This window comes from Macrobrachium nipponense, chromosome 37, assembly GCF_015104395.2.
Source record: "Macrobrachium nipponense isolate FS-2020 chromosome 37, ASM1510439v2, whole genome shotgun sequence".
NCBI lineage: Eukaryota > Metazoa > Arthropoda > Malacostraca > Decapoda > Palaemonidae > Macrobrachium > Macrobrachium nipponense.
The window spans coordinates 36268971-36283970 of NC_061097.1; the positions used below are offsets into that span (position 1 = coordinate 36268971).

The window sequence follows — 15000 nt, forward strand, 5'->3', positions numbered from 1 at the left end:
TTTTTTTTTTTTTTTTTTTTTTTTTTTTTTTTTTTTTTTTTTTTTTTTTTTTTTTTTTTTTTTTTTTTTTTTTTTTTTTTTTTACCCCTTCCCGAATCATAATGGCCCCACTTGCCCGTTTTTACTGGTGTTTTCATAGGCGGTTTTCAATCGCCCCCCCAATGATGGTTTCGGTTCCAATCACTCTTTGGGCTCCGTCCTGTTTTTGCCGGCCGTCACAGAGAGAGAGAGAGAGGCGAGAAGAACGAAGGAGAGAGAGAGAGAGAGAGAGAGAGAGACTCGTACATTCCTAACGTGCATAACCCATACGTGTCTGTGTATATACTTACAGCACTCAAATACACAGTATATATACCTAGGGAGGAATACTATATGATGTACAATTGAATATATGATGGTACAATGAAATACGGCTTTTACACAAATATACACAGTCAGATACACTTAAACTTTAACTCTGATATACAGCACCCATGCACACAAACATACATATGTATATATTTATATATTAAAGTTTGTGTATAGTTGTTTATGAGAGTTCAAGTTTGTGTATAAGTGTGTATTTGCTAGTGTATCTTTGTGTAAAAACGTATCTAATTGTACTACCGTCATATATTTTCCCTATGCAAACTTTAGCAAGACGTGCAAAAAATATAGTGTGCATGTGTGAGTGTGTACACGACCACACACACACACACACATCTATAGGTGCATTGGTAAAAAATATGACTATACAATCTTAGTGCCACACTGTCGTTAATTCTCTCTCTCTCTCTCTCTCTCTCTCTCTCTCTCTCTCTCTCTCTCTCATCCCATAATTCCTTGCGATCACAAAGAGTATTTTACCTCTCACCTGCTGCTAATCCCTGTTCTGTAATACGTTACACACACACACACACACATTTTCCCTAAACTAAGCATTGATAATTATTTAATTTATTTATGTTCATATTGTTTATTTACTTATTTGTGTTTATTAAGTGTAAATAGATTAGTTGGTAAGTGTCATGTTATTTATTTATTTATTTGTTTATTTATTGTTCCCCGTCTCGGTTACGTTTGATGACTGTGTTTCGACTGGCTTTATTCTCTCTCTCTTCTCTGCAGCACTCTGAATTCTACGAGTTGCTCTACGCTTTTTAGCCCTTCTCTGTTCTCTGAACCGCCTCCTTTCCTCAGTTCTACTATCAGTTCTCTCATTTCTAGCCCGTCTCTGTTGCATCCCGTCAAACGCCCTCAATTTTCATTGCTATTGTCTCTTGTCTCCCTCTATTTCTCGCCCGTCTCTGTTACCACCTCTCTAAACGCTCTCAAGAAGCGTCCCAACTGCTATTGTCTCTCTTATTTTCCCCTATTTCTAGCCTGTCTCCGTTCTCTGCGGTCAACACACACACACACACAAGCACAAAAACTCACCTGTATTCGGAAATCAGCATAAAGGGATAATCCATGACAGCTCACCTGGCGTCTTCCCCTGTAAGTGATTTTTTTATTATTATTATTTTTCTCTCTCTCTCTCTTCTCTCTCTCTCTCTCTCTCCAAGGGTGAGCACTTTACCTGAAGGTGGCTGTTGCTGCTCCTTTTACGCTCGAGTGGCCCTCGACTGATGTTCCCTTACGTCCTCCAAGATGTAGGGTGGGAGATGTGTTTTGTGTATCTTTGTGTGTGTTCTAACCTCCCGCCCTATCTTCTCTCTCGTGTTTGTCGTTTGATGGCGTTGTTTGATTCCTGTGTTTTTTGTGTATTGGGTGCGTGTGTGTGGGAGATTTATGTGATGTGTTTGACGCGTGTGTGTTTATGTATGGATCGTGTATGTGGCGTATAGTGCATGGAGATATATAAATTTTATGGATCGTGTATGTGGCGTACAGTGCATGGAGATATATAAATTTTATGGATTGTGTATGTGGCGTATAGTGCATGGAGATATATAAATTTTATGGATTGTGTATGTGGCGTACAGTGCATGGAGATGTGGAAATTGTGTTTGTTTGTTTATGGCCTGAGTATGTTCTGTGAAGTAAATTGAGATCTGTATGTGTTTAATTTGTATAGAGAGGCGTACATAACATAAGCGTGGCTTCGTGTGGATTTCTTTTCCAAATATATACTATGCTATATTTGTGAAGTCGTGTTTGATAGGCGTTCCTGTTATATTATTACGCTTGTGGTATGATATTCATATATTCAAGTTTAGTCCGAAGAATATATAGTAGTATATATATATTATATATATATATATATATATATATATATATTCATTCATATATATGTGTCTGTATATATATATATATATATATATATATATATATATATATATTCATATATGTATATACATATATATATATATATACATATATATATATATATATACATATATATATGTATATATATATATATATATATATATATATATATATATATATATATATGTATGTATATATATGTATGTATGTATATATATATATATATATATATATATATATATATATATATATATAAAGATAGAGAGAGAGAGAGAGAGAGAGAGAGAGATAGATTCACTAATAAAAAAAATAGTTCATAAACAGATGGGTTTGTTCTCCTATAATTCCTTTCTAACTTTCTCATCTTGACACATATTTCTCCTCCAAAGTAGTAGCTTTGTAGTAAAAAAAATAAAAAAATAAAAAAAAACTAGCTAGCTTCTCTGCCCAAATGATTTCAAATTTTGGTCCTTTTCTGCCTTTTCTAAGTGTAATATCTGGCTCTATTCTATCCCATCCAAGCCCACTGTCTGTCTGACAGGGTGTAGTAGAAGCTTGAATATTTCAGCTGTCAGAAGATATATATCTCATCTACCCCTTCAAACTTCTGTACAGTATGGAGGTTGTTCAGCAGGAAGTTTGGTGTGGCATGTATGGATGCCAGGGTTCTGTGGCTTCATTTAGAAGTTATTCTGTTCCTACATTGTAGTAGTATTCGCTTGAAATTGTCTGTGATTCTGTATTTATCCAGTATTTTCTGCATTTATCCATCGCCTTTGAGTATTGGTTTCCAGTCTTTATCAGTTAGCAGCCATTCCTCTTAACAGCGAGTCTGGAAAATTTTTTTGTACTGTGCTGTTTTTTAACTATGTTATTTCGTGAATTTTATATATATTTACAGTAAGACCGCCGTATAACTTTTATTTTACTTTTAGCTTAACGAATGCTGCATTATTATTGAACTAAATGCCTTAGAAATATTCAAGATTGTCCGGATTGTTTTTTTTTTTTTTTTGTCCTGATGATGAGAAGGGATACCGAAACGTTGGTGTCAATAAAAAGAAGGTATGATCCCCAGTCTTCTCGCCGCTTTGTTTATTATTGATCTTCCGTTTTTATGAGCATGAGTCATGTGGGTCAAACGTAGTCATATTTCTATAGGAATTCATTTTTTCATGATCTCCAGCCATTTGTAGAACTTATTCGTCCCCACATTGTGGGTAATACTTATATTTGAATCAGTTCTTTCATTAGTAAAAATCCCAGCAAGAAACCTAGTTTTGTTTTAGATTCTCTATATTTTTTGCTTTCTCAGATTCAGTACTAGTGCCATATGATTAATTCTCTGTGTATATTTTCCTTTAGTTAGTTTGAACTTTGTTGTAGGTTCAGAAAGTATCTGTTTTAAAATCAGCACAAGACTGAGTGAAAGTTTGGGATTCCTGGGTTCGATCCCGATGTGAGTCACACAGTTCTGCAATTCTGTACCGTCTCATTTGGCAGTTGAAGCATAACCTCTCTACCAGCACTGAATAAGGATGTTTTGGAGATAATCATTTGGGTGTTAATCTTTGTAGCTGCTTCTCTTTTTACCGATATTATTTTGGAAGGTGTTCCAGGTACTTTATTTATACTGCTGCCTTTTACCAGGGATGAGGTGGAGTACTGTCGATAGATGCCTGACGATAACTTTAAATGGGAAACTGGGGGTTTCTTACGATTATAAATTTGAAAGGGGAAACACGATTAAATAATTTGTTAACTGGGAAAAAAAAAACAAAAACAGAATTCACTTCTTTGTGAAAAATTTCCTATGAAAGTCAAGTTATGGTATCGGAAAATCATGCGACATAAAAATCAATATATATATATATATATATATATATATATATATATATATATAATATATATATATAAACAAGAAAATTATTTTTATGAATGTTATGTGATATATACATACATTATATATATATATATATCTATATATATATATATGATATATATAATACTGGTAAGCCATGCATATCATAATGATACACATAAACAACAATAGAGTAAATTATCATTATTATTAATATCATGTGGCTGTTGTCCTGTACCAGCACAGTCAAGTTAGACAGACAGACAGACAGACGCACGTACACACACACCCTGTTTATGACGAATATCATCATCGGAGAGTGTAACCACTTCTACCACTCCCCCCCCCCCCTTTACCCTTCCCCCACATCATTCCTCCCTTCCTCCCCTCCTCCACCCACCCACCCCTACCCCCACCCCAACCCCCCTATTAAAGCGGACCGACCAATAGCCAAATCATCGAGGCGTTATGATAATTCGTTTCCTCACACGCCGTTCTCTTCTTGACTTTTACAGGAGGGTGAGGGAAAAACGACCTTCAGGAAAACGACCTTCATGAATGGACGAACCCTCCATGATAATACGGTCAATGATGGACGACCTCATGATAATGACTTCATGGAGACTTACCTCATGAATCACTGGACGTCATGAAGACGGACCTCAATGATCATGGCCTTCATGAAGGACCCGGACCTCGATGAAAACCCCTACTTCATGGAAGACCGCCTTCATGGATAATGAACGTTCCTGAGGACGACCTCTGATAAATGACTCATGAGGACTGACGACCCTGGCAATTATGACGATTCATGAGGACTGACTACTCATGATAATGACGTCATGAGGGACAGACCTCGGTGACGCCTCATGAAGAATACTCAAATGATTTATGAGGTCAATGGACGACCTCAAGATAATACCTCATGAGACTACCTCATGATAATGACTTTCCCATGAAGACGACCTCATGATAAATGGACGTCATGAGTGGACGACCTCATGATAATGATTCCATGGGAGCCACTTCATGATAATGACTCATGGGAGGAAACGACCCTAAATGATATGACCTCATGATGACTACCTCAGATAATGACGTTCATGAGGACGACCTCATGATAATGACTTTCATGAGGACGACCTCATGATAATGAATTGTGGATGAGACAGGACCTCATGATAATGAATGTCATGAGGAACGACCTCATGATAATGACATTCATGAGGCCACCTCTGATAATGACTTGTCCTCCATGATAATGACTTCATGAGGACGACCTCATGATAATGACGTCATGAGGACGACCTCATGATAATGACGTCATGAGGGCCACATCATGATAATGACTTCATGAGGACGACCTCATGATAATGACTTCATGAGGACTACCTCATGATAATGACTTCATGAGGACGACCTCATGATAATGACGTCATGAGGACGACCTCATGATAATGATGTCATGAGGGCCACATCATGATAATGACTTCATGAGGACGACCTCATGATAATGACTTCATGAGGACTACCTCATGATAATGACTTCATGAGGACGACCTCGTGAGAATGACTTCATAAGTACGACCTCATGAGAACGACCTCATGCGAATGACTTCATGAGGACGACTTCGTGAGAATGACATCATGAGTACGACCTCCTGAGAGCCACTTGGACGTTGTATTCGTCATGTTCGCTCCACCAGAGAGAGAGAGAGAGAGAGAGAGAGAGAGAGAGAGAGAGAGAGAGTTTCAAGGGGAGGATACCACAGACTGTCCTTAGTGTGACACCAGTTCTGATATTGTTACTATACTTCTTCTTCTACTGTTGGTGACTGAGGGTTGGTTCGTATCCCTCGTCTGTCGTTTTAATATTTAGAAGGCCAGAGTTTTTGTAGGTATAGAAATATAGATATATATATTATATATATATATATATATATATATATATATATATATATAGATATATATATATATTCACGTTTCAGACATTTCTTACAAGTAGAGTAAAATGTTTTTTTCACTTTCTTTAAAGCATCGAATTTATTTGGTCATCCTATAACCTCCTTTAACCTTGCTTATTTCAAGAAGCTCGTCCACCCCTTCTATTGGGGTTAGAACCCCCCTCCACCCCTTTCCCCCCTTTCCCTCCACTTCTATATTATAACCCCCTTCTTTTGACCCATTTCAGCAATGACCAAACGAAGAAATAGTAATAAGTTGCCATCCTTCGCCTAAATTTAAACATTGTTCCGGTGACCCGTAATCTTATGCAGGCTGGTTGCGCGTGTATTTAAAAGCAGTACCAATGAATTAAGTTGTAAGTAATGGCGCTGCACGCAGTTGCAAGCGAATGCATAATTATATCAGTTGTGGGGGAGGGCTCTTTTATGTGTTTGTATTCTGCGCAATTTGTAAGTATAGCATAGTTAGTCGAAATTGACTGTAGTCGCTCCCAGTGAATGTACCAAATGAGGTACAGATCAGTGAGTTGCAAGCAATAATTTTGTACTCAGTTGCAGTCAATTCTATTGCAATCAGGAGCGAACAAAGACACTTTTAACTTGTTGTAAAACGCCGCCAGTTACAAGCAAGGTCGCCATAGTCCTTTGGAAGCATAGGTATTGTATTTAATCACAAACAATGCCATTGCAGTAGTTGCAATGGAAGATGTCACGGTCATTAGGAAGGAGTGGCTAGTATTTACTTGCAAGCAACGAATGGCCAGTATTCTTTTGCAAGCAAGGAATGGCTAGTTTTCATTTGCAAGCAAGCAACTATCATCTGCAATAAGTGAGGATGTAGTGATCAGGTACAGACTAGAAAAGTACAAATTACTTACAAGCGAGGCGCTATATAATCATTGACAAGTTAAAACACCATATCCAGTTACAATTGAAGGCACCATGGCCATTTGCAAGAGAGAACACCATAGCTAGTTTCAAACGCCACGACCAATTACAAGCCAGTGCACCATAACCAGTTACAAGTGAGGTCCTAGCAACCTGTGACAAGCTAGAATACCATAATACCATAACCAGTAACAGGAGATAGCACTATAACCAGTTGTAAGCCAGAACACCGTAACAAAGTTACAAGCGAGCTTCCAGTAACCTGTTACAAGCGAGAACACCATATTACCATAACCAGCAACAATCAAGAACACCATATTACTATAACCAGTAGCAAGCAAGAAGACCGTAATACCATAACAAGTAACAAGCCGGGACACCATATTACCATAACCAGTTACAAGCAAGAACACAATAACCAGATACAAGCGAGAACACCATATTACTGTAACCAGTAGCAGGCAAGAAGGCCGTAACACTATAACCAGTAACAAGCCGGGACACCATATAACCATAACCAGTAACAAGCAAGAACACCATAACCAGATACAAGCAGGAAACCATAACCAGTTGCAAGCGAAAACACCATATTACCATAACCAGTAACAAGCTAGGGTATACCATATAGCCAGTCACCATCGAGACAGAGCGAGCAATCAGTTGCTGCCATTTACGATCGGGGGGGGGGGGGGGTACGAAGGGGGTGGTGGTTTGGGTGGTTGTAAAACATTACCCCCTCTTCGTCGCGCGCCCCCTGCAAAACAGGGAGGGGAGGGGAGGGGGAGCGCTCTTGCGGACGTGATCAATAATAATAGCGCATTCATTGTGGGTTATTTATGATTCATAATGACACACTTCTCATTAATTGCATAATTATTATCTCTAAATTAGTTTTTCCCAGTTGCCGGGAAAAAAGTCATATTTCGCTCCCGAAATCGATGGCGGCGGGGGAAGGGCTACTCGATGGTCTCTACGGGTTTATGCGATGGGGCTCTCTCTCTCTCTCTCTCTCTCTCTCTCTCTCTATCTCCCCTCTTTAGTGGATGTGTACAATGTTAGCATGCGATTGAGAACGTATTTTCCTTTATTTAGATAGAGCAAATGATTATAGCGAAGATGTATGTATCTTGATAGTAATATTTATGTTTTTGTAATCTTCTGATCTAGTCAGTCTTATAGTTTTCCTCTCTCTCTCTCTCTCTCTCTCTCCTCTCTCTCTCTCTCTATATATATATATATATATATATATATATATATATATATAATATATATATATATGTGTGTGTGTGTGTGTGTGTGTATGTGTGTGTGTTAATATTTATATAATTATTAATATATATATATATATATATATATATATATATATATATATATATATAGATATCTATATATATATTTGTATATAGATATAAATATCTATATATAGATATATATATTATAATATATCTATATATATATATAGATAGATATATATATAAATATGTATATATATATATCTATATACTAATATCTATATATATATATATGATATCCCATTAGTTAGAACCTCCCAACATTTAGCAGCGGGGAGGGGATTAATGAACGAGGCCCGAATTCTACTTGGCCATAATCGCGAGTTTGGTTGCTTTTTTTCATTTCAATTATTGGCCGCTGGAACGCGGCTGAATCTGATATTCATTTTGATTGGCTAATGGAATCGGATGGGTCGGTTCATCAGCGCTTAATTTCATTCATTGTTCTTTCAGAGGGTTGTTCAAAGTGAAAGGTTGTCAGTTTTTTTATATATTTTTTTTATTCGGGTTGTTGTTGTTGTTGTTGTTGTTGTTGTTGTTGTTGTTGTTGTTGTTGTTGTAGTAGGATGGTATTAAATAATTGCGGCTTTTGGTTGTGGAAATTATTGTGAAAGTTTGTTTATTGATTATTGTATTATTATGATATATTAGAGAGGAAAGGGTTATAATTAGTATATAGATATATATATTATATAAATACTATATATATAATAGATATATAATATATATTATATATTCATTATTATATATAGATATATATGTATCTATAGTATATCTATATCTATACTATATATAGATATATTTATATATATATATATATATATATATATATATATATATATAATAGTAATAATAATAATAATAAAAACTTGGTTCTTTCCTCGTCCTTCTCAAACTTCTTTCAAGTTATCTTTTATTCTATAGATTTTTCTTCTTGTTCTTCTCCATGTTGTTTTTCTTCTCCTCCTCCTCCTCCTCCTCCATTTCTTCCTCCTCTTCCTTCTCCTCCCCCCATTCCTCCTCCTCCTCCACCCACTCCCCCTATTTCCTCATTCTCCTTCCGAGTACCTCCTCTTCCTCCCCAACCCCTTTTTTACTCCTCCTCCTCCCCCCATTCTTTCGCTTCCTCCTCCTCCTCCTCAAAGAACACACACACACTGACACCCAAAATCGGAAGGGAGCGATCAAGCGAAATGAGGGCCTCCCTCCCTCTCTACCTCCCTCCCTCCCTCCATCCATCCATCCATCCATCCATCCATCCCTCCCTCCCTCTCGGACGAACGGCTCATTTCCACCGGAAGTTTTACGACTGTTTCTGATTATTTACTTCTGTGGGCCGTCCACTTCTTCTTCTTCTTCTTATTCTCCTTCTTCTGCTTTATCGCTCAGACGGGGGAGGGAATCCTCCTCCTCCTCCTCCTCCTCCTATCCTCCTACCTCCTCCTCCTCCTCCTCCTCCACCACCACTCTGGTAGTCGCGAGGGGTGCGGGAAATCTTATGCTTGGTGAGAGAGAGAGAGAGAGGAGAGAGAGAGAGAGAGAGAGAGCGAGAGAGATGAGAGAGAGAAGAGAGAAGACTTCGTTTAATCATTTGTCTTTCTGAGGTGATAAAGTTTACATTCTTAGGTACTCGCAATGCTATGCTTCATGATGGGAGAGAGAAGAGAGAGGAGAGATGAGAGAGAGAGAGAAGCAAGGGGGAGGGGGGGAGGGGGGAGAGAGGAGGAGATGGGGCAAGGGGGCGTTCTCCGTCTCACGGTCTATTAATATTTTCAAAATGTCATCCTGCTAATATTTTTTAAATATATATGTCCATGTATTTCCTTCTTTATGCAAAACCCACACATTCATCTTATGATATATCAAGCTAAATACCTATTAATAAATATATTATATTATATATATATTTAAAATATATATATATATATATATTATATAAAAAAGATAAAGATATATATATATATATATATATATATATAATATATATATATATTGATATGTACATATAGTATGTGTATATATATATATATATATAGATATATATATATATATATATATATTAATATTTAAAAGTAACAGATAAGTGAAATATATATGTGGTAAGTTAACTGATTTTAATATAATACACAAATATATAGATATATACTATATATATATATATATAATATATATATATATATATATATAGTATATATATAGTATATATATATAGTATATATATATAGTATATATATACTAATATATATATATATATATATATATATATATATATATATATATATATATACATGATATATATATATCATACTACTATATATATAAGTATATATACTATATATATATATCCATATCTATATATATATATATATATATATATATATCTATATATATATATATATATATATATATATATATATTGTTCGTGTGTCCAGTAAAGGCAACCTATACTCCTCTCTCTCTCTCTCTCTCTCTTCTTCTTCTTCTTCTTCTTCTTCTTCTTCTTCTTCTCTTCTTCTGGAGGCTTCCAATTCTCTGGAGAGCAAGAAATGGTGAGCTAAGTCTAACGAGATAATGTTGGCGGCGGAAAGGAGATAGCGGCCATGTATTACTTAAATGACTCCGGAATTTTTTCTTTCCTTTTTTGTTCCTCTGACAGCTGAGTTTGGTGGAGGTCATGCAGACGTCTCTGTCTGCCTGACTGTCTGTCTGCCTGGTTATATGTCTGCAATGTATCTCAAGCTGTGATTCCGGTCTATTGTAGGTTATTATTGTTGCTAAATATTATTAATGTTTTGTCAGCAGTTACAGTTGATTCAACTTCTATTATTATTATTATTATTATTATTATTATTATTATTATTATTATTATTATTTCAGTAAAAGGATATGTAGTATTTTTGGATTTGATTTTAGCTTTTATATAATATTTTTTTAATTTGTTTTGTATTATTATTATTATTATTATTATTATTATTATTATTATTATTATTATTATTATTAAAGACGTTATGTGGTAGGTTTGGATTTCGTTATAGCTTTTATTATTATTATTAGCAAGTAGAATTGTTTGTTAGTTCTCTCTCTCTCTCTCTCTCTCTCTCTCTCTCTCTCTCTCTCTCTCTCTCTCTCTCTCTCTCTCTCTCTCTCTGTTTCCAAGACTCCTTGAAAACCAGCGTAATGCGTGTTCATAAATCATCCATTAGAATCTTCATTGTCTTTCCAGAAAATGTAGTTCATTTTATCAAGCATCAAAATAATTCCTCGAGTACATAGTTAATTATCTTATTCCTGTTAGGTTTGACGTTATGGCTTCATTATGTAATTATCATATTATCCATTTCTACCCTTTCCAGATTCTCGAGCATTACAAGGTTGTCGTCGCCTCCTCAGGTGTTCATCCAAGTGAACGTAAGTACAATTATCTGATTTTGGAATGTTGTCTGATATCTGAGATGGCCTCTGTCTTTAGTTTTCATTTTTATTTATCGCCGTTCAATTTTTTAATAGTTTACATTCATATCTGTACGTAAAGTTCCATTTCTCTAAATATTTTTATTTTCGTTGTTCAAATTTTGTATTTCTTCTTTCATGTACGTACGTACTGGTTTATTTCTCTAAATATTTTTATTTTCGTTGTTCAAATTTTGTATTTCTTCTTTCATGTACGTACGTACTGTTGTATTTCTCTGAAATTTTATTTTCGTTGTTCAATTTTGTAATTATTTTCATTGAAGTCTGTACATACTGTTTTATTTCTCAGATTTCATATAATGTTTACCCTTCGTTAACCATATATATTTAATTTCAATGCATTTTATTTTTATGCATTTTTAAAGGATTGTCTCGGATCGTTTCCTGAACGTTTAGCAATTTCATATCTTCGTTGTAAATGTAGATCATTTTCAAGACCTTCCTTTTACATATTTTTTATCGTATACATCAGTGGTCCATAGGATTTTATCCTTTTTGATACAAGGGTTAAGAAATTGTAACCAGTAACACAACTTTTAACTTAAATTCTGATTTAAATGCCTTTCTAGTCTGTCTGTCTCAAGTTTTCATAAATCCTTCAGTATACTTTAGTAGTCTATAGGATTGTCATCCTTTTCGACAGAAAGGTTAAGAAATTATAACCAGTAACATAAAATTTTAACTTAGATCCTGATTTTAATAATTTTCTACAAGTTTTCACCAAATCCTTCAGTACCTGTCCTATAGGATTTAAATCGCATGTTATACGAGGTGATAGTCTCGTCTACACGATTTTTTTTAGCTATGCTCGCGAATTTTTGCTAAGCAATTTCTTCAACTCCCTCATTCATTTGAAGGATTTCTCTAGCATATGTCATTATGTAGAATTTTATTCTCAGTCTCAGGCTTTCATCAAATCCTACAGTATCCTTTTCTTCTTTGCCTTCAGCTTTTCCCATTTCTAAATGGGGTCGCTGTTTCTAGTCAACCTTCTCCTCCATCTTCCTCTGCCCCGTACATCATGAGTTTTTTTTAAAGGCTTGCGGATTTTATAAGAATGACTAATAATTTTATATAGATATAATTAATTTTTTTATTTTAATTTTATTTTTACCATAAATGGTCATTTTACTTTTAATCCCACTAGAAATTTAGTGTCGATTTTACCGTTTTAAACATTGATCATCAGAGTATCTATTTTAAACTCATTATTTATATCATTCCCATTAAACTCATTATTTATACTTCCATTTGTATTCATTATCACTATAGCGCTGAATGACCCTATGGGTCCCAGTGCTTGGCTTTATGCCAGAATCACATATTCTATTCTATTCTATCATGTTCTCTTACACAGTTTCCTACAGGATTTAAATCGCTTGTCATGCGAGGGGATCATTTCATCGTGTGTCCTTAGGGAATATTTTCATTAAATCCTTCATTAATTTGAATCATTTTTCTCGTATAGATGGTCGTCATTTAGAATGTTCTACGTGTTCTGGTACCTTTTCATTAAGGGATTATTGTCAGTTGTGTGAAATCCCAGCTCTTTGGCATTGGCAAAGTTAAGTATATCATAGTTTTGTCAGACCACTGAGCTGATTAACAGCTCTCCTATGGCTGGCCCGAAGGATTAGATATTTTACGTGGCTAGGAACCAATTAGTCACCTAGCAACAGGACCTACAGTTTATTGTGGGATCCGAACCACATTAAATCGAGATATTAATTTCTATCACCAAAAATAAATTCCTCTGATTCCGCGTAGGCCGAGCCGAGAATCGAACTTAGGACCACCAGATTAGCAGCCGAGCGCGAAAACCACTCGTCCAGCGAGGAAATTGTCATTGGCAAAGGACTTTTATGTAGTTTCATCCTTAAGTAACTTGATTTACTAACATGGTTTACTTGAAAAGGCTTTTATCAGTTTCTGCTTTTTTTTTGTGGTATACTACAAAAAGGGGGTTTATATATTTCAGGTTATTTAAAGGGCTTTTTTTTCAATCTTCTGGATTTCCATCAGGTCTGTTGGTATGTTGTTTGATTTTTGTAGCTTTTTTTCCAAAATTAAGTATTGTTTCCACCATTTCTGATGAAAAAAATTTAGTCTTCTCCTTCTTCTTCTTCTTCTTCTTCTTCTTCTTCTTCATTTATTGCTCTTCCTTTTTTAACAACTGTCATTACACCTAAAGGTATCAGCTGACATCTCCATCATTTCTTGCCTATCAGACAGGACAAATCCACTCCAGCATTTATTCAAGGCCCAGAGATATCGTCCAAAGGTAATTTCGATTCCCGGAAACGAATGCCTGCAGACGGACTGCAAATAAATTGCAGCGACATCCGCGTTCACCTGCAAGCCTCACCTATACTGCAATTCAGCCCCCCTACCCCCCCCCCCCCAAGAATTCCTTCGCCGGCAACTCATTAAGCCAGAGTTGCCAGGTATGGCGTGACTAATCCCTTTGAAGATGGACTAACTTGGAATTGCGTGCGTTTCTCCTCGTTAGCGCCTGTCCTTTTAATAAGCGGATGTTTGTTTGTTTGTTTGTTTTCGCTTCAAACGAGAGAGCGGCCGGCAAAGCCATTTACGCGGCGGTAATGGCGAAATGATGGAAAATATGACGGGGGCTGGATTTCTGGGCATCCATCTTTGATCTGCCTCCGGATGGCGCGAAAATAGACGGTTTGCGCGCGAAAGGGAAAATAATACTAAGAGTTCATTTGCTCGAATCAATTAAATGTTTAAGGTGGGGCTGGGCCGGCAGGTTAGGTTGAGTGGGGTTAGGGGAGGATGGGATGGATTGACGGGGGGGGTTGGGGGGGGGGGGGGGGTAAAGAACACGGATATTTTGAAAGCAATTAATTGGGTGGAAGTGACGAACGGATGCTTAGAAGTCAATGCTTAGAAATCAATGCTTAGAAGTCTCTTCGCGCTAAAGCTGCATATTACACATGGATCTCGCTGCGGAGCTAGGAGGGCGGGGGGAGGGGGGGAGGGGGCTTATGACGTCTTTCGAAATACATTATGTGAGGGGAAAGGAAGTGGGTTGAAGCAGGGGTTGTCAAACGGGGTTTGGGGTTGGGGGGGGCGGGGGGGGGGGCGTGTTGGGGGAGGAAACAAGTCAAGTATATTTAACCAGAGTACTGAGGAGCTGGTCAACAGCTCTCCTATAAAGGATTAGATATTTTTACGTGGCTACGAACCAATTGGTTACCTAGCAACGGGACCTACAGCTTATTGTGGGATCCGAACAACATTATATCGAGAAATGAAT

At 36.4% G+C, this 15000-nt stretch overlaps 2 protein-coding genes across 3 annotated transcripts in view; one reads left to right on the forward strand and one right to left on the reverse strand.

Moving 5' to 3' along the window:
* Positions 1-15000, reverse strand: part of LOC135209130 (neurotrimin-like) — a 461192-nt gene that overhangs the window by 314078 nt on the left and 132114 nt on the right. The window lies entirely within an intron of this gene.
* LOC135209134 (uncharacterized) overlaps positions 1-15000 on the forward strand; it is a 594318-nt gene that overhangs the window by 196155 nt on the left and 383163 nt on the right. The window contains exon 2 of the mRNA XM_064241784.1: positions 11606-11660. Within this exon, the coding sequence (XP_064097854.1) occupies positions 11606-11660 (55 nt within the window). The remainder of the gene's footprint in view (positions 1-11605; positions 11661-15000) is intronic.